General features: G+C 42.2%; 1 protein-coding gene across 2 annotated transcripts in view; it reads right to left on the reverse strand.

Annotated features, from left to right (window-relative positions):
• GABRB1 (gamma-aminobutyric acid type A receptor subunit beta1) overlaps positions 1–19,759 on the reverse strand; it is a 147,504-nt gene that overhangs the window by 22,532 nt on the left and 105,213 nt on the right. For both annotated transcript variants that reach the window (XM_073001217.2, XM_078394703.1), the window contains exon 5: positions 13,962–14,044. In XM_073001217.2, the coding sequence (XP_072857318.2) occupies positions 13,962–14,044 (83 nt within the window). The remainder of the gene's footprint in view (positions 1–13,961; positions 14,045–19,759) is intronic.

Here is a 19,759-nt window from a genome sequence, read left to right on the forward strand (position 1 = left end):
CATCCTCAGAACCTTGGTCTACCTGGGGGTCTTTCACTTCACCCATTTCTGCCATTTGGCTTCGAGTCAAGGGCATAATTCCCCCCCCAGAACAGGCTGCTTCCAAAAGTCAAGCCTCAAAATAAAGCGACCGCTTTTTTTTTCTTTTTGCCTCAGAACCAGCTTTCTATAGATTACTGCTGTTCTTCAGCACTAACTTGCAACAGTTGCGAGCCAGAGTCTACCCCCCTCTGCTAGGCCTCTCAGCAGGCAGGCTAGATCATTGCTACTAAACAGTTTTGCCTCAGCTTTTTTCCCGCCAAAACAGGCTGCCTCAGAGCTCCCTAATCTAGTCCCCAATCTGAGGTTACACGTTCTTCTACTAGCGCACCTCCCCGTGAGGTACACCTAGAAGATTACCTACGTGCTCTCAGATTGTCCCTGACTAGACCCCCCCTTGCTCTGGGCACACTTGCCAAGGCTTTGCTGGACCACTGGACAACTGGACCAGTCGTATCCCACACGCTGGACACCAATCAATGTGACAAACCCAGACCTACTGGGATATGCCCCACTTTCACTAAGCTGCCACCAACCATTCCCTATAAGAAGTCACACAGACCAGGGATGGATTTTTAACAAATAAAGGAATAAGGTTTATTTAAACAACACACAGGGAAAATAAAATGATCAGGTGAATAAGATACAGTAACGTGGCTTAGTTTCAATCATACATACACACAGTTTGGTTCACACAGAACACTTAACTTGAAGCACAGACCCTGAACCTATCAGTTCTGGCTAACCATACAGACACCTGAACCTATCAGGTTGGTACTGACTGACACACAGTAGTACCCTGTCTGACACACAGACTCCCACTCAAGCTTCTTCTCTCAGCTCTTCTCCAGCTTCTCCTTTCAGCTCCTAAACTTCTCCACACACGCTCCACATATATATACAGTACAGCCCCTCCTCCTGATGTCCCGCCTTCCACTCCCCATAGGATGGAACTTTCCCTCCAAACCCATGACAGACAGGTAACATCAGTGCTGTATGTAACATGAGTCATGCAAGCATAGTTACTCAACAGCTAATGCATGTATGTGTGATGATGGATGTCTATGTTCCTTTGTGGAGTTTGAGTAGTTAACTTTAGGAAACCAGAATCTCTCTTCCCACCAACTTTTGTTCCTCTTTTCTTATTGGGATGTTGGTGTCAGTGCCAGAGTTCATAATATCCATTCTCCTCACTTGGATAGAATGCTAAAACACAGTTAAGGAGGAATGAACAACTCCAGTTTTCTCTTGTGCCTATGCTAGAGGAGGATAGAGTTGGCAGGCAGGCAGCCTAAAGGCTCACTCAGGCATGTTTATATTATCTTGCACTGAGTTCAGCATGAGACAAGTGAAGCCTTTAAATTCATTCATTGCTTAGAGAGTCTATGCTTCAAGCAGCTGTTCACACATTGGCAGGAAACCAGTAAATGCATGAACTATGCTAAAGGCCAATAATATGACGAAGAATTCATTACTGCTAAACTGTCCGTGCCTTTCTTCTACAAATGTGAAATGACAAGACTTACAATTCCTGCCGCCTGCATGTAGAGATTTAATTGTGACCCGACTGCATAAAAATATGCCAAGAAGTATCACGACAGACTAACAGTTCAAGAGTTCTGGAAATATCACAGGCAAGAGCTTGCCTGCACACGTGCTTCAGTTTTCAGAACATTTACAACATTTAAAAACTCTAGGTTCTTAGGGGCAGCTGGAAAACATTATAGGTCAAGCAGATGTTGAAGAGTACGGCTGTAGCAGCCATAATGTAGTGGGGACACGGCTGGTGAAAAGCATTTTGCTGTCTGAGGTGAGTGACAAAATGGCACCCACTCCCCACTTCCATGTACAAACTTTGACTAGGCTGGCATTTGGGTCTTGCTTCAACATTGGCAATGGGCCAGCATCCTTCACTGCAACTGGGGACAAGAACTAGCGCAGTAGGGGAACCATTCTGTCCTCCAGCATTATGGTGCCACTGCTGCTGCCCAGTACCTGCTGCCTGAAATAGCTATTTTATTTTACCTAATGGCAGGGTTGGCCTTGGATTGAACCACATTAATAGCAAAGCAATCAAGTCTTATTTTTCTATCTAACATTAGAACAGCAGCCTGACTAGGCCCATCAGTTCAGCTACATATCCTCTTACATCCTGTGGATTAAAAAGCCAAGGAAGCAGCTTATTATATTTTCCTTAAGTGCATCAGTACTGTACATCAAAAATATGTAAAGGCTTCATTCACTTTAGAGGTAACTGAGCTGCACTAAAGCACACTCAGGTACAGTGCATAGTGACTTAATTTTCAAACAGTAAGCAAATGTAACTCTTGCTCTACTTAACTGTTTAATCCACTGGTTCTTAACCTCGGGTTACTCAGGAGTTTTGGACTGCAACTCCCAGAAGCCTTCACCACCAGCTGTCCTGACTGGGGTTTCTGGGAGTTGCAGTTGAAAAGCATCTGAGTAACAAAGGTTACGAACCACTGGTTTAATCAACAATCTAGTGAAGGGAAACTAATGCACAATGGGAAGCTGAGAAAGTCAATCAGGTCTTGTGTCCTAGGTCACAATCTTCCCCTCAAACTCTGACAGAAACTTTATTTTCAGACATTTTCAGACATTGGCCTGTGGAAAAGAACTTCAACTGCATCCTTCATGGTAATAGTTCACCATGTTTAACACCATCATTGTGAGGCAACTGTACCATGTGAAACAGCCATCTGGCAGGGTTGAGGAATTGGTGTGTGGACCTTCTGTAACAGAAAAAAGAAATGAATGCAAGTGAGCCATAGTATGTGAGTTTCAATGAGCAAAGGGGCTTCTGTCCTTTTATGCATCAGCCAGGAATAGTACATCTGAGTAAACATGTGCAGACAGATTTGGGGGTGCGTGTTTTTTGTTGTTGTTTCAAGGTGTGTGTGTTTGTGTGTGTGGAGAGAGAGAAAGATCAAATTAAAAATGGAAGCAAAACTTAAGAAAACTATTATGAACAAGACCCAAAGACACAGGAGCTCAGAAGACTAGAAAGCAAAATACTGACTTAACTATTTTTGATATACCCTCTTTTTCTAAACTCCTGACAAGGTTTTTTATGCACTGCCTTAAGAATACGTTTGCTTTACCTGACTGAAAAACCCAATCAATGGACAGTGGGGTTGTCAATCCTGGGACATGCTGGGGATTGGTGGTCAGCATGTGGCCATATTTGGCAGGGGTGGGGCAGAGAAATATAATTCCACAGAGAGCACAAACATTAGAGGTCTGTCGCCAGGTGGAAAGAACTAATATTTCTGCAACTTAGGAATGTAACTTCATTGTGGAGGAGGAAATAGGGCCACATGCTGACCACCTCTGCCCTAGATATTCTGCAATGACAGGGGTAAGCTGAGGCTGCCTAGTCTGTGCGAAATGCCATAAAATATAAGAGAGAGAAAGAGAGAGAGAGAGAAGCTAGAAACCCAATTTTTAAATATAGTTATTTTATGTGTTAAACTTGGGTTATGAGGCAAGGATGTAATGAAAAGGGCATCCCAACACACTGAGAGACCTAACTGAAAAAATGGAAAACTACTAGGAGATTTGCTGTGAAAAGACTAGCACATGTTTTGTTCAGCACCTTTAATTTTCTAAAAAAAAATTTTTTGTGAGAGAACTTTGCTGAATTTTGCTGAAAATACAGGCTTTTCTATGCAGAAGTTTTTGCACAAAAACCTTGCAATCTTGTCCAACAGGGAGAGAAAACTGAGAAATGTTCCACTCTTGCCTGTGAGAACAAAATAAAGATTTACCTCTTTATGTGGGATGGAACACTATGGCCTGTTTAAGGTGAATCACAATTCATGTTTCACTTGTTTTGTCAGAAAAAAATAATGCATGGAGAGGACTGGGGTACACAAACAGACTGATGAGGCCACCTGTCTTTTATATCAGCCAATGAGAAGATAAATACCAATACCATGTCTCTTCCTCCTCTTTCTTTTTTGCTTTATTAATATTTGCATAAATGAGCTCAGGAAACTACATAGTGCAAAATGGCCGTTTGAGTAAGAATTTACTAGGAATAATGATTCCACTAACTCTAATATGGTAACACAATTGGACAACTGTAGTATGCAGTAATGACTTATCCAGTCCAAGGCTATAATAAAAGTTTGTATTTCCTGTTGGGCAAGTGAGGGATTCATATGTGGAATGTGTAGAGCCAGTATGCTGTAGTGATTAGTGTGTCAGATTAAGACTTGGGTTTAGACATTCATACTGCCAGGATGCACTCTGGCAGATCCTGGGCCAGTTGTCAACCCTATGCTTAACTCACAAGTTTGTTGTGAGAATAAAATGCAGGGAGAGAACCTTGTTAAACTCCTCAGGTTCCTTGGATAACAGGTAAGGTACTAGAGTTAGCATGTACATTTGATCAGGAGGCATAAATATAATGACTGGGTGCTTGTAGCCCTTCTGCCTAACCTCCCCCTGTAGTCCTGCATATTGATTTTTCTTGAGCCATGTGGTTTTCCCATAACTAAACATTGGTACTCTAAGAATGTATTTATGCTAGAATATCATTTTTAGTGGTAATCCCCAAGAAATTGTAGCTGTAGCAGCCATTTTAAGAGAAGAACATCCTCACCTTCATAATAATGGGGGGGTTGTTGTTGTTCTTTCCTCCTTTTAAGGAGAAAGGTGGGGTAAAATATTTTAATTAATTAATTAATTAATTAATAATTGTTGTCACCCACTCCTTGGACTTCTCTGAGTACCAAATCATCCCGCAGAGGTATAACAATTCAGAAAGGCAGCACCCTTTGGATTTGGGAGTATCTCTTTGCTTCTATTATCCAAAATTACTAAAATGGTGAGAGACTGAGTCGTGTGGAAAAAGCACACCACCACTCTACTCTGTTCAGAAGAATAATACTGCTGGACCAGACTAAATGTGTTAGTCAGTTTTAATTATAGTAAATAAATAAAATTTATTATAATAATTTATAATTACAGTACATCAGAAGTATAAGTGGATTTAATTTATGCCTTCCTTTCATCAATAATGCTCCAGGCAGCTTCCAATGAAATAGTATAATTTAAAAAATAAAAACAAAAAGAGAGGTTACTTACCTGTAACCATAGTCCTTCTAGTGGGCCTCTGTGAATCCACACAATTGGGTTGTTCTGCGCCTGCGTTAAATGTCTCAGAAGTTTCTAGAGCTTAAAGACACATGATTTGTGGGATGTTCCCCCATGGAGCGCATGCTCCACCCATCCTTGATCCCCGCAGTTCCTGAAAAAAAGTCCGCCAGTGTCAAAGAGCTATTTTAAAATATAACGTGATGGACAGAGGGGAGGATGGGTGGGATGTGTGGGTTCACAGAGAACCACTAGAAGAACTATGGTTACAGGTAGGTAACCTCTTTTTCTTCTCCATGGACTCTGTGAATGCACACAATTGGGTGACTATCAAGCTCACTTACCAGATGGTGGGATGTCATAGTAGAAAGGATGCTAAAACAGCTCTGCTAAAACCAGCATCATTCCGTGCTCTGACATCATGATGATAATGTCTGACAAAGGTCGATGGAGTAGACCATGTTGCTGCACGGCAGATGTGAGGGAGTTCGATCCCATGCTGGAAGGCAGTAGATGTTGATAGCGCTCTGGTAGAATGTGTCATTAAATGTTCAGGAGGTGTTTTGCCACTTAACTCATGCGCCAATTATATAGTTTGGACAATCCATCTAGAAATAGATTGTGGCGAAGCTGAAGCCCCTTTATGAGGACCATGAAAACATGGAAAAGGTCTCTGTGATTTTCTGAAAGATTTGGTCCTGTCAATGTAGAAGGCGAGAGCGCGTCTTATGTCAAGCGTATGGAGCATGTGCTCAAGTAGTGTAGACAGGGAAGGAAACAAGGTAGGTAGAATTATTGGTTGATTAAGATGAAATTCAGATACAACTTTAGGTAAGAAGGAGACATCGAAATACAGTGTTACTTTATACAGATGGAACTGAAGGAAGGGTGGAGCAGAGTGGGGAGCTGCAAGTTCGCTAGCCCATTTACCAGATGTTATTGCTACAAGAAAGGAAGTTTTCAAGGAGAGTAAAGATTGCATGTAGCCATAGGTTCAAAGGGCGAACTCATGGGTGCATTGAGGACAAGTTGTAAAGACCATTGAGGGATAGGACATTGTTGTGGGGGACAAATATTGTTGAGTCCTTTAAGAAACTTTTTTTACAGATGGATGAGAGAAAAGTCTGGCTGATTTAGAATTGGGAGGTTGATGAGCTACAATAGCAGAGATACAGATTTTCAGGGTGGAATAGGACAATCCAAAATTGAATAGATGAAGGACAAAGGTAAGTATAGTTTTCAAAGAAACTGGTGTTACAAGTAAGTTATGAGAATTGGTAATGCAAAGGAATGCTTTCCATTTACAGTGGTGCCTCACTTAACGATTGCCTCGCTTAATGAGGAAATTGCTATACGATGAAGATTTTGCGATTGCTTTTGCGATTGAAAAACGATGGTTTAAATGAGGTTTTTTTGTTTAATGATGATCGGTTCCCTGCTTCGGGAACCGATTTTCGCTTTACGACAATCGGCAAACAGCTGATCGTCGGGTTTAAAAATGGCTGCCGGCTGAAGAAAATGGCCCCCCACTCTTTTTTAGGATGGATTCCTCACTTTACAGGCATCAAAAATGGCCGCCGTATGGAGGATCTTTGCTGGACGAGCAGGTATTCAGCCCACTGGAATGCATTGAACGGTTTTCAATGCGTTTCATTGGTTTTTTATTTCGTTTGATGATGTTTTCACTCTACAGTGAATTAACATCGTTGAGCGAGGCACCACTGTATTATGGTAAAGAAGCTGGGTCAAAGGCTTTCAAGCTTGATCAAACACGTCCTTTATGATGGGAGTATCCTCCAGGCTGTCAGATTTAGAGATGATATGTCTGGATGGTAGATCATCCCGTCATTCTGAGTAAGAAGATTGGGGATCCGAGGGAGCTTGCATGAGTCGGTTGATATTGAGACCAGGTTGAGGTCTTCAACATCGATTTCAAACTGGAGTTTGACTTCTCCTTATGATGGGGAGAAGGAGTCACAGTGCTGGAAGCAGGCATGGATGGATTTTGCTGATCTGGTTGAGGGTCTGGAGATTCTGCAGACTCCATGGAGGTCGTGGGTGGATTCAGAGATTTCTCCTAGAGGTAAGACCTCAATCTTTGTAGACGCAGTTTAAAGGCTGGTTTAGTTAGCCTTCTGCACACAGAACAGGAGTGGGAAGGATGTTATTCCCCAAGGCAGTGGTCGTGACCGTCAGTGACCGGGATCTTGTTTGCGCAGAGAATGCATCACTTGAAGGGTCGGGGGGGGCATAAAGAGCGGAAAAGACAGGAGGGAAAAATGATCACGGGGAAAGGGGGGAATCAGCAAAATGTGGGTAGAGAAAAACTGGAATAAACTCACAGGGGAAATGTCGAATAATGATTGTAGTAAATAATGATGATTCAAAAGGGAAGTATAATTCAATATATTGCTCTATTTCTCCGAACAGGTCTGTTCAACACGGCGGAAAAAAGGAACCGAGGGGATCAAGGATGGGTGGAGCATGTGCTCCATGGGGGAACGTCCCACTAATCATGTGTCTTTAAGTTCTAGAAACTTCTGAGACATTCAGTGCAGGCACAAAACAACTCAATTGTGTGCATTCACGGAGGCCATGCAGAAGAATTTAAGAACACATCAGTAAAAGAAAAATGCAGCACCTGTGATTTAAAGAACCCTTTACAGTGAGTTGCTAAAGGTCTGCCTAAGTAAAAGTTCTGCATGCAGAGAGGCAACATGGAGGAAGCCAGCCTAACCTCTCTTGGTAGGAATTATAAAACATGGAGATGGCCACCAAGAAAGCCCTTCCTCACATCCACATCCTCTGTACCTTAGAAGATTGTGGAAACAAAAGGAGGGCATGTCCTGAACATCTCAAAGTTGTGACAGGCATACGTGGAAGAATGCAGTTCTTTAGATACCCTAGATCTAAGTTGTATGGGCCAGAAGCATATCTAGTCCAGCATCCTGCTCCTAGGAGTGGTCAACCAGATCTCTTTAGGAAAACCACAAGCAAAATACAAGGGCATGTTCTTTTACACACAGTTGTCCCTCAGCAACTTATAGTTCAGAGGCATACTGAGGCATACTGACTATCTTGGCTAAACTTGGAAATAGCATTTACCTATCAAGGAAAGTGGCCATTGGTAGCCTTATCATCCATGATATAATTTTTAACTCCAGTAATATACATATGGAGCCTCCAAAAACAAGAGTTTGCATGAGGCAGAGAAAAAGATCTCTTTAGATAAAGATCACACACACACCAGTTTAGTTCACAGACAGCTACAAACCAGATTCTGTGAAGAGATAATTGCCTACTTAAACCTCTTCTATAGCTTCCATTAAATATTTGCTGATATCCTCACCCTGAGCTGTTTTGCTTGTGACCACCCAGCAATATATTGTTTTCCTACCTCCTGATTTTGCATCACAAATAGGTAAAAATACACAAAGATTATTAAGACCGCATGATTATCAAACCACAGGCATGTGGAATTTGAGGCTTCAGCTCTGTTGGCAGTCCCAGAAGTTTCCGTGACTTGGTTTCAAAGGCAGGGCAGCACAGGGAACAGGCCTTAAGTGATATAAAGTGGATTTTTTTTGTGCATGAAACAGTTGTCATCCAAGATTCATGGTATGCAATCATTTTTTAACAGAATCTTGTCGAAGAAACTGATCATCAATCTGCTCAGTTTTGTCAGAACACCTCTTTCTCATTTATGTGGCAATTAGGACTCTAATAGGAATGTAGCTGGTACAGTATTTCCCCTTTCCTGGCACAGAAACATCAAGAGTTTTGCTGGAATATATTGAGTATATATACAAATCAATTCAAGTCAGTGCTTCTTTAAATTGACCCTTACTTTGCTCAACCATACATTTAAGATTGTACATATTTTTTGTAGAACAAAGTACAACAGACTGTTTCAGAACCATAAATGGCTTAATGAGACATTTTCTATTCCTCCCACTATCCCTTATTTAATGTGGAAGCCAATTTTATGGTGTCACACGATGAATGCTCACAATGTGATATTTAGTGTTTCACATTTGGCAATTAGTATTCAGCAGCTGATGTTCTGTATTTGGTAGTAATTGATGATGGTTGATAATATTGTAAAAGATGACAAGGACCCTAAAACAGTTCTAAACAGAAAGGATACCAGTTGAGGCAAACACAAAATCAGATAATTGCTTATTTAGACGTACACAATTGATGGCCCACTGAGCCACTAAGCCTTACGTAATCTAATACAACCAGATATAAGGGCCAGACACAGACAGACAGACAGACACGCGCGCGCACACCCACACCCACACCGAACAGGCACTACTATTATGATTGACATCTCATCATTCCTATAAAAAAACTCAGGGTAGTGTATATGGTTCTCCCCTTCCTCTTTTATGTTCAAAAAAGCCCCAGTGAAGTAGGAGTAGTTGACAGAAAGTACTTGGCCTAGTCACACAGTGAACTTTCTGAATGAATGGAGATTTGACTCCCCCTCTCATGGGCGTTGGGACAACATTAACCACTCTACTACATAGGCAATAAGTACCATGGACTTTGCAGATCACCGGTTGTGTGGGTCTGGTCTCTATAGCAATATAAAAGCATTGCTTCAAATAAATTCTGATACCATATCTCCAGCATGCTGCTCCAGCCAAGCAAAGGCACATTAGCCAGGAAATGTAACTAATATGTGCTGCTCTGGCAAAATTAGACACCTCGACTCTGAAGAAGGAAACAATTTTGTAGGTTTTTTGTTATTATTATGTGCTGTCAAGTTGAAATGTATTGTGGTCCATTCTCCCAGTGAACTTCCATGGCTGAGCAGGGATTTGAACCTGAGTCCTAGCTCATCATTTTCCCCACGACACCACACTAGGTTTTAACAATGTTATTTTACGTCACACAAAAAGAGACCTGATGAGACCAAAGTTCTAACAATGCCTCTTGTTCCCCACATTGGCAAACAGAGGCTGATGGAAAGCCCACAAAGCAGGATGTGAAGACATCACCACGTTCCTGCTCATGTTTTCCAGCAATTAATAGGTGGATAATGGTCTAAAAATGCATACTGTCTCAGATACTGGGAGTAATATATAGGTATTATGTCTACTAATACCTATAGCCACTTGATATATTAAAATTGGAACAGTATATGAGTTACTGTAGTGAAATACTATAATTCATTTGAGGTATTACTAATACTGTTACATTATTGTAGGGAATGAATATGTGGGGCATGCTGCTACAGCACACCAAAGGATTTTTCCTGTCCATGTGTGCCCACTTACTTGGATCTTTTGTATCACATTCAGTGACATTTAGAAGACTGGGCAACAGGATCTGGTTCAGCACCAGAAGTACGGACAGCTCCAACAGAGTTCCAATACCTTTGCACTGGTGGAGACTGCCTTCTTAAATTGATGCTTGTGCAAGGAAATAGTGGCTGCTAACATCCTTGAATGCTGAAAATGTCCAATCTCATTTTTGCATGACTGAGTTGATGGAAGACTACCCTGCCCAAGAACACCAACCAAAGTTTATGTTAAGTGACAGGCATTTCTTACAAAGGATGGAGAGGAACCAACAGTTTTTAAGGTGTTTCCTGACATTACTATCCTTGACATAACTTCACAAGATTTGTTAGGAAAAGGGTCCCCATGTTCTAGAACAGTTTCTTTCATTTTAGAAATATTAATAAATACTCTGTAGGTAGTCGGAGTGGGGTTTCTTATTACTACAGTGGTGCCTCGCTTGACGATGTTAATTCGTTCAGCAAAATCGCTGTAGAGCAAAATCGTCAAATGAAATTTAAAAAACAATTGAAATGCATTAAAAAACGGTTAATGCCTTCCAATGGATGAAATATCTAATTGTCCAGCGAAGATTCTCCATAGGGCAGCTATTTTCCAGTGCCTGTAGAGCGAAAAATCAGTCCTAAAAACAGCGAGGGGCCATCTTGCACGGCGGTGGCCATTTTGAAACCCAATGATCAGCTGTTGGAAAATTGTCATAAAGCGAAAAATCGAAGCAGGGAACCGATCATCACTAAGTGAAAAAACCCCATTCAAGCATCGTTTCACAATCACAAAAGCGATTGCAAAAAGGTCGTAGTGAAGCGGATTCGTCATTAAACGGGGTAATTGTTAAGCGGGGCACCACTGTACTTCTACTACTATTTCCAGTGCTGAGTTCTGGAAAATTGTGGACTGTTCATTTACTACTGTTATCAGCTGCTTCTCACATTAACAGACATAAAAGAGGTCTTGCATTACCTGAATTCTGAACAGTACAAATGTTCTGCTTGAATGGTGTATTTTGTGTATCTGAAAAAGCCTGGTAGTTTCGGAGAACAGCTGTACCATTTTGGACAGATCTGGTAGCCTGCGCACAGTAAATGGACCTCGTTTTTTAAATGAGGCTATAATAATTATGATTCTTATTTGCATGAATTGGTATAATGGATTTTTACAACTCCTAGTTCACTGTTCTTTCAGCATGGGTGTGTAGAAACACTACCACTGAATAACAGACAAAGAAAACTAGATTTCTAAATTGGACAGCATTCATTTTATCTGTGGGAAAATCAAAACAATGGCCTTAAAATGAACCAGCAATTTTCTTGTGTTGTAGTAATCATTGCTATGACTTAATTCATTGGATGAAAAACCACAAAAATGTTACAGGAACAGGCCCGTAGCTTACAAAACAAATGAGCAGAATAGTGGCTACACATTTTCTCTCACATCTCGACTTCTGTAAGGGCTGTAGAAGCATTTATAAAAATAGAAAAGCTGTGAATGTGGACATTGGGACTTAGCAGGCAGGGGGACTGCACTATTTTCCTTCTCCCTCTGGATCCCAATACCTATGGCAGTAACATGTTCAATCAATATAGTAGTTAACATACTACAAGCTGTCTTCTGCTGTTTCCAGATTGTAAAATGGAGGATATACTGCATTACTATAGTAAGGAAAGCCTGGCAACTATTCCAAGCAAATCCATTGGTATTATAAAAGCCAAACCAGTGCTAAGATCATCCTTATGCAAACTTATATCCCACTAGGTTTATAATACTGGTGTTCTTTGATGTGTCCAAATCTTATAAAATTTACAGGAGGACTCAGAGCAAGCAGGGTTCACAGAGCTTCCTGTCAGCTCAGTGAGGCTCATCTTCAGAAAGTGCAAGGTCGGAGACTGGCAGTTGAATTCTCACAAGGCCTAGTCCCAGAGATCGTGCAAAAGTTCTTCTTGACTACCTGGGTGAGTTTTCTTTATGTTCATTAAAAAAATTAATGAGTACATTGGGCAAGAGGAATACTGGTTCTGCCACCTGACCTTTGCTCTATCTGAGGCAATTATTTAAATTATGGACCAAAAGGTATGTATCAGCAGGAGAAGTCTTGGTTCTCTGCATCTGTTTATCCCAAAAACTGTGGCTGTTACAATGGGTGGAGAAAAGGCATCAGACTAGACGATGGTTTCTCCATGTGGTGAATGGAGATACTGAGCAGAAGGGAATGAAACTGGGAAGAGAAGCAGTTGGGGAAAAGGCTAAAATTCTTGACCCCTCTATTGTCTGTCATACCTGACAGACTAAATTGCAATTGTCATGGGCCTGCAACTGACAAGATCACTGACTTATAGTGATCTTGATACGTCTTTCAAAGGAAGTGAGATATGTAAGAAGTGGTTCTACCATTTCCACACTCCCAGTGAGTTTCCATGGCTGAGCAGAGATTCAAACTCAGGCCTCCTGAGTTCTAGTCCATCACTCTGTCCACATAATGCTAGATATCTCAAATAACTAATAGGGCTACCAATTCACTGCAGACTTTCTAGTTTATTGCTTGTCTTTCTTTTATCTGGTTAATTGGAAGGAAATATATTTGCAGATGAGCAGCACTTCCAAACAAACGTTTTTCAGATATGCTGAACTGTGGAAGAATATGCAGTTCAACAAAAAATTTCTGTGGCCACCGTTGGTGCAACCACTTGTTCATGACAAACCAGAATTTTCACCACTTCCTTGCTTGATGTATCATTCAAACTCATCCACGGTTATAACCCAGAGATATAAAACATCGTTACTATAACTATCAGAACACCTAGTTGCCATGTTGATTGGGGTGTTCTGAGAGTTGTAGTCAAAAAATAACTTTTCCTATGTCTGGTTGACAAGAAAGACATTTTCAATATATTGCCATTCCCTGTTACAGCAATATACAAGATGGAAGAGATCCTTAAAAAGCAGGAAAACATCTGTCTCCATCTACGTATTCCCTTTAAAAATTGCACTCACAGACTAAAATTAGCACATGCGAATTAATCAACTGAAGGCTTGGTAGATTCCTCACCAAATTAAAACTCAGAGCCCTGATAATGGTAATTACTATAATGATGTCTGCAAATGGCTGGCACACAGAACTGATTATACATATTTTAGTAAGAGTAATTCAGTTAGATGCACCTTTGTAGTACGAGTAGTTTTTTATGTCCCAGTGTATAAGGATACAATAAAGAGGAAACATGATATTTTAAGTAATTTTAAAATAAGTTAATAACAGACCTACACTAAGCCATTAACCCAGATCTATACCATAACCTTTATAAAATATATCATATGAGGCAAGAAATATTACAGGAAAATCCAATAGAGCTCTGAAAAATATGAGCACTTTAGATGTAGATTCTTTAATGCTGAAACCATCTTCCATTCACCATATTGTTCCTCTATCACATGTCCTGTTTCCAAGTACATTTTGTACTTTTTACATGTCCAATGGAAAATGCCAAGACAACTCACAGCTTTCAATTTCCAGGGTGCAGTTCTGTTCATCTAGAGGGTACCTGCGTAAATCCATCATACAGGCAGCCGTGGTAGTGATCCTGAAGGAGAGGAACAATAAAAAGGTCAATTCAAGATGCAAGGCTGCTTGGATTTGCACCTCTGGCCAAATACTTTAAAAAACTTCCGTGGTCACATGGCCAGTGCGACTTAGACACGGAACGCTGTTACCTTCCCACCGAGGTGGTCCCTATTGATCTACTTGCATTTACATGCTTTCGAACCGCTAGGTTGGCGGGAGCTGGGACAAAGCAACAGGAGCTCACTCCGTCGCGTGGATTCGATCTTACGACTGCTTGGTCTTCTGACCCTGGAGCACTGGCTTCTGCGGTTTAGCCCGCAGCGCCACCACATCCCTTTTTAATAGGTACATTCTTCTAAAATGTGAAGTAGCTCTTGAAACCATGGGGGGATGACAACTTTCTAGTACATTCTGATCTAGGACTACATAACTCCTGATAGCCACCCACTCCAACCTTGCCGCCTTTGAGGTACTTTGAATTATAACCCCCAGAATCTATGATTATTAGCATGTTGATTGGGACTATTGATTGTTATAGTCTAAAATATCTGGAAAGGACCAAAATGTGCTAAAACAAAATCAGCTCATTCACCATGCATGGTAAAGTTGCCAGGTCATCAGTATTGCATTCCCTGAGATTACAGGGGTAGAAACCTGACATGACAGGATGGTTCCTTGTGATACCACAGTGTCAAGGTAGACAATGGTTGGGAAGGGGGATTTTCCCCCCAGATTTTTGTGTGCTGCTGCTAAGCCTTGTGAAACAATAATGCTCATGAGTTGCAGTGCTCCACTCCTTGTCTTGACCCAGTACTACAGTGGCCCAAATATTGGTGCACTAAAATGCTAGGAACGAGAGCAGGGAATGGAAAGAGAGGAGATAGATGGATATACTTGGTCCTCTAGTGCTCTTTGAAGTACCATACACAAAAGCATTTTCATGGTGAGCCAGTGAGTCCCAGTGCACAGTGGAAATGAACTGAGATGGTCATCCAGGTATTAAAAGCATCTCTCAATCAAAAATTAACTTTCCACATAGTGAGATTTTTCTCCACACCTAGAGACCTGGAGAAGCCCCACAATTCTCAGAGACTTTTGCTCACACCCTGAGACTCAATAACATTAATAAATGGCAGCATAGCAGAAGGCTTAATAAGAAGGGTTTTCAGCCTGTCAAGACAAGAAAAACAGGGGGGTTGTGAAACACTTGGCAGGCCACGATAATGGCAATATGTTTTTCTATGCTGCTTTCAACACTTCTTTTTACACACATTCTTATGTACTCCTTTCAACAAGTAAGTCTGTCTATAGTGAATGAGCAGTTATTATCCCCATCTTCTGGATAAATCCCACCATTAGAGTGAGTGAAGCAGATCACTCTTCACAAACAGCATCTATGCTTCACTTGGGTTTTGCTGTTTCCCTTTCCCTCTTGCTAACTGGCTCACTCACGCCGGCAGCAGGAGCAGCATCTCTGCCTTTGGCCTTCCTGCCTCACTTTGCCATTATCACGGCCATCTCTTCCCCTGCTGTGTTTTAAAGTGGAGCTGGTTCTCTCCTCTAAAACATACCAGCACTTTGGGCTGCTGGTTGAGGACCGGAGACCAGCATAGTGGAAAAGAGCAGCAATCACCAAGGAGAGGAGAGGAGATATAATTCCACTGAAAAGTTTGAGTGACATGAAGGGACAGAAAATGTTTAGGTACTGAATCTCTTAACTATTGTATTTTTTAGTACTGAAGGGTAAGGAAAAGTTCGTGTGATTTCCTGATTTTATGCCAAAACCCCATTTTTGGTTACTGGACACTTTGACTTGAGCAAGTGGAAAGATGTAATTTGCTGCTTTGCTGCGTGCAACAATGGACCTGAAAGAGCGGTTCTTCTAGTGGTCCTCTGTGAATCCACACAACTGGGTAAAAACTACGCTTGCGCTGGATCCTCAGAATATTCTAGAGCTTAAAAAAAGAAACATTAGTAGTACGTTGCTCCTTACCACGCATGCTCCGCCCACCCAAACCTCAGTTCCCAAGTCTGCCATCATCAGAGCTGTAGTGCTAAGGTAAAGAGTGATGGACAGTGGGGAGATCTGGCAGGGTGTGTGGATTCACAGAGGACCACTAGAAGAACCATAGTTACAGGTAAGTAACCAGTCTTTCTTCTATGTTGCCTCTGGGGTCAGTGGAGACTCGACCTACAGATTTTTCAACCTGCAGCCACCGTTCCAATATGGATTAGTTCCATAAGTAGAGGGTCCACTGTATTTTGTTGATGCATTCTGGTGGAATGAACACTCTTGCTCTACAGAGTCCAGGTGTGCACCTATGTAGTCTATAACCTGTGTTGGATGAACTTGAGACTTTTTTCAGTTGATTTTTAGGCCTTGGTTTGTAAGAGTTCATAGAATAAACACAGTGTCTCAAATGGCCTTTTGGCAAGAGACAGCCACTATCAACCAATCGTCTATATATGGGAAGACTTTGATGTTCTGGAGACAAAGGTAAGCTGCCACTGGTGCCATGCACTTGGTAAATGTCCTTGGCACGGTGGATAAGCCAAATGGTAGGGCGCAAAATTGATAGGCAGTATCTTCGAAGAAAAAACGTAGTTATTTTTGGTGATGTGGGTGAATAGAAACATGAAAGCAGGCTTCCTTTAGATCTGTTACAACAGACAAATCTTCTTCCCTTAGGAGGTAGACGGTGGACTCCAGAGTGACCATCTGGAAGTGTCGTGGACAAAGGTAAGTATTTAATTGCTTGAGATCTAGAATGGGTCTGACGCCCCCATCTTTTTTGGGTACCACGAAGTAGCGGGAATAAAAACCTTTCTGAATGTCCTGAAATTTTTAAATGGCTTGTTTTCCTAAGAGAGATGCTATCTCTTCTTATAGAACCTGTGCATAGGGTGTAACTTTGATGTGTCTGATGGGAGGAAGCTCCTTGAACTCCAATCGATAACCAAACCGAATGATGGATAGCACCCAGGTGTTTTTGGTGATGAGGTTCCAGTTCCGTAAGAATGGGAATAGTCTGGGCATGGGAGGAACAAATAAGGTTGGTGGAGGGGAAATGAGCAACTTTGTTGTAAGGGTAATGTGATTTGCAGTAAAGATACTGCTTTTTTTTCCTTAGAAGGCTGACAATAAGACTGCCAGCGTTGAGAAGAAGATAGTGATCTAAAGGAAGCACTGGAAGCAGAAGGCTTCGCTGATTTGCTATGAAAAGAAGGATCATAGGAATAGTAAGTCTGGTGGTACTGATGTTGGTAATTCTGTTAGCCAAATTGTTTGTGCCATTGACTTCTCTGAACTTCAGGTTGCTGCTAGAAGGTATAGGACCTGGCTGTTTTCTTCATTTTATGGAAACCCTCCATAATATCATCAGTTTTTTCATTGAACAAGCCAGGCCCATCAAAGGCAAGTTCTTCTATGCGTGCCTTTGCATTATCTACGATCTCTGAAGACCATAGCCAGGCATGTCACCTCAATGAGATAGCGCGTGCAAGAGATTTAGAAGCAACCTCCGCCACATGACGAGCTGCCAAGCGTTGATGCTTAGCAACCATGGACGCCTCCGCTTGAGTGTTAAGGAAGTCCACTTTAGTATCTTCTGGGGTGGCCTGAAGGGCAGATAATACCTTGGCCCAAAGCTGCTTCTGGTAGGCACCTAGCACAGCCTGGTAGTTAGAAACCCAAAGAAGAAAGGAAGCGAAAGAGTACATTCGGTGCCCCAAGACATCTAACTTCCAACCTTCCCGATTGGAGGGGGTTACCCTGGCTTTACCTCCAGTTCTGGAAGCATTGGCCTGTACAATTATGGCATTAGGTATTGGGTGCTTAGAGATAAACAAAGTGTCGCTCTCATGGGTCTTATATTGACCCTCTAATCTCCTTGAAATCTGCAAAGATGCAGGTTGAAGGTCCAAGCCACCTTGATGTTCTCCATCAAAGTTGGAATAAAGGCCAGACTCAAAGGATGAGACTTTTCTTGATTAATGTCACCAAAGACCAAGTCCTCTTTAGGAGGTGGTGGTTGTTCAACGTCTAATTTCAAAGCTTTGGCCATACGTGCCACCATCTGCAAATAAGATGTAAAGTCCTGCAAGGGAGAAGAGGGTCTCATGTCCCCTACATCAGAATCCAGGGTATTAACATTTGGTGAAGTCTCAGCTGATGCTTCAGAAGAGGCTTCCTTCTCCTGGTCAGATGCTGAGACAACCGAGGGATCACCTTGGAGACAGGGTGATAGTGAAGGTGATCTATGGCACCTCCTGGAATGACGGGTTGCAGTAGAGTCTTCAAGGACCTGAGTGGTTGGAACTGCAACAACCTGGTGGCTCTTAGACTGCAGGAGTGGAAAGAAAACCATTCAAAACCGAAGGAGTGGCAGCAGCCTCTGCTCTCTTCGCTGTTGAAGCCAAGAGTGCTGACAGCTTCTCGTGTGGAGATTGGCATCCAGATGCCTTCGATGTTGGTACCTCAATTTCATAATGTGGTCCATATTGACATCGAGGTGGGGAGGGAGACGGGGAAGATGAGGAGGCATATACATATTTAATCCTCCTGCATTTCCCACGGCTGTTGACCTCATAATATTGGTCAGATTCGATGTCATCCTCTCTATATTGATGTCGAACCGGTCTGCTCTCAACTTCAACAAAAATTGGTTAATCGACATTATGATAAACTCGACATTGAGAGCCTCTCAAAACTACTACCACCTCTCGATGTGGGGATTGACAGGGAGGTGATGTAATGTGCTTCCTCTTAGTAGTTTTCTTCCTGGGAGAAGCCCGCTCTATCGATTCCTCTGAGTCCAAAGAAGGCTAAACACTCGCCCACCTGGTGTTCACAGGGCTATAATGGGCAGAAGCCTGGCTGGAAGCAATTTCAGCCTGAAATCGGCTTGGACTCGAGGAGCAGCTTGGAAGCGAGGATGGTGCCCGGTTAGTTGGGTGATGATCGTGAACACCATCATCCCAAACCGACTTGGTGTCGGGCATATCCCTAGATGACTCTTCCAATATAGGGGACGGTAAAGATCCCACGATCGATGGTAAGCCATGCTGTTGGTCTTTCAACAAAGTCTTGACTTTCTTGTGCTTAGCCACTTTTTTCTTTTTGATGCTTTCTGCAGCCGAGCACCCTGGGGCGGATAGAGAAAAGTCAAGGATTTTGAAACTTTCAGAGCCGATCCAGAGCCCTTTTTTGATGTTGCCGTAGGAGATTTCGACAGTGGAGCTGATTGTACCAACTCTGATGAAGGCTCAGTGTGATGAGTGGGTGGCTGAGGAATGTCTGATTCATTTTGCAATTTGACAGGAGAGAGAGACTTGTTCCACAGGTGAGCCTTAAGCCACTGCTCTCAAGACTTAAATGCTGCCTTAGAGAGGTTTTTACAATGTGAACAGGAATGGGGTTGATGTCCTTTCCCCAAGCAAAACAGACAGCGTTCGTGTCTGTCGGTGAATGGGATTTTGGCGGCACAGGACACACAGCATTTTAAGAGGCCCGTGGATGCCATAAGAGATGGCCCCGCAGTGAGGCAAATAAATGAACACACACAGTCACGAATAATATTAGATAACCAGTCCAAGTCAAGCCAATTGCAACGAAACAAGAAGAACAATGTCCAAATCGTAAATTGAAGAGGAAGCCAATTTCCGAAAGCAGTTATCGTGGGGGGGGGGGGAATCAGTCTGAAGGAAAGGGTGGGAAACCGTAAATCACAATCCA

This window comes from Pogona vitticeps, chromosome 5 (assembly GCF_051106095.1).
Source record: "Pogona vitticeps strain Pit_001003342236 chromosome 5, PviZW2.1, whole genome shotgun sequence".
NCBI classification, from domain to species: Eukaryota; Metazoa; Chordata; class Lepidosauria; order Squamata; family Agamidae; genus Pogona; species Pogona vitticeps.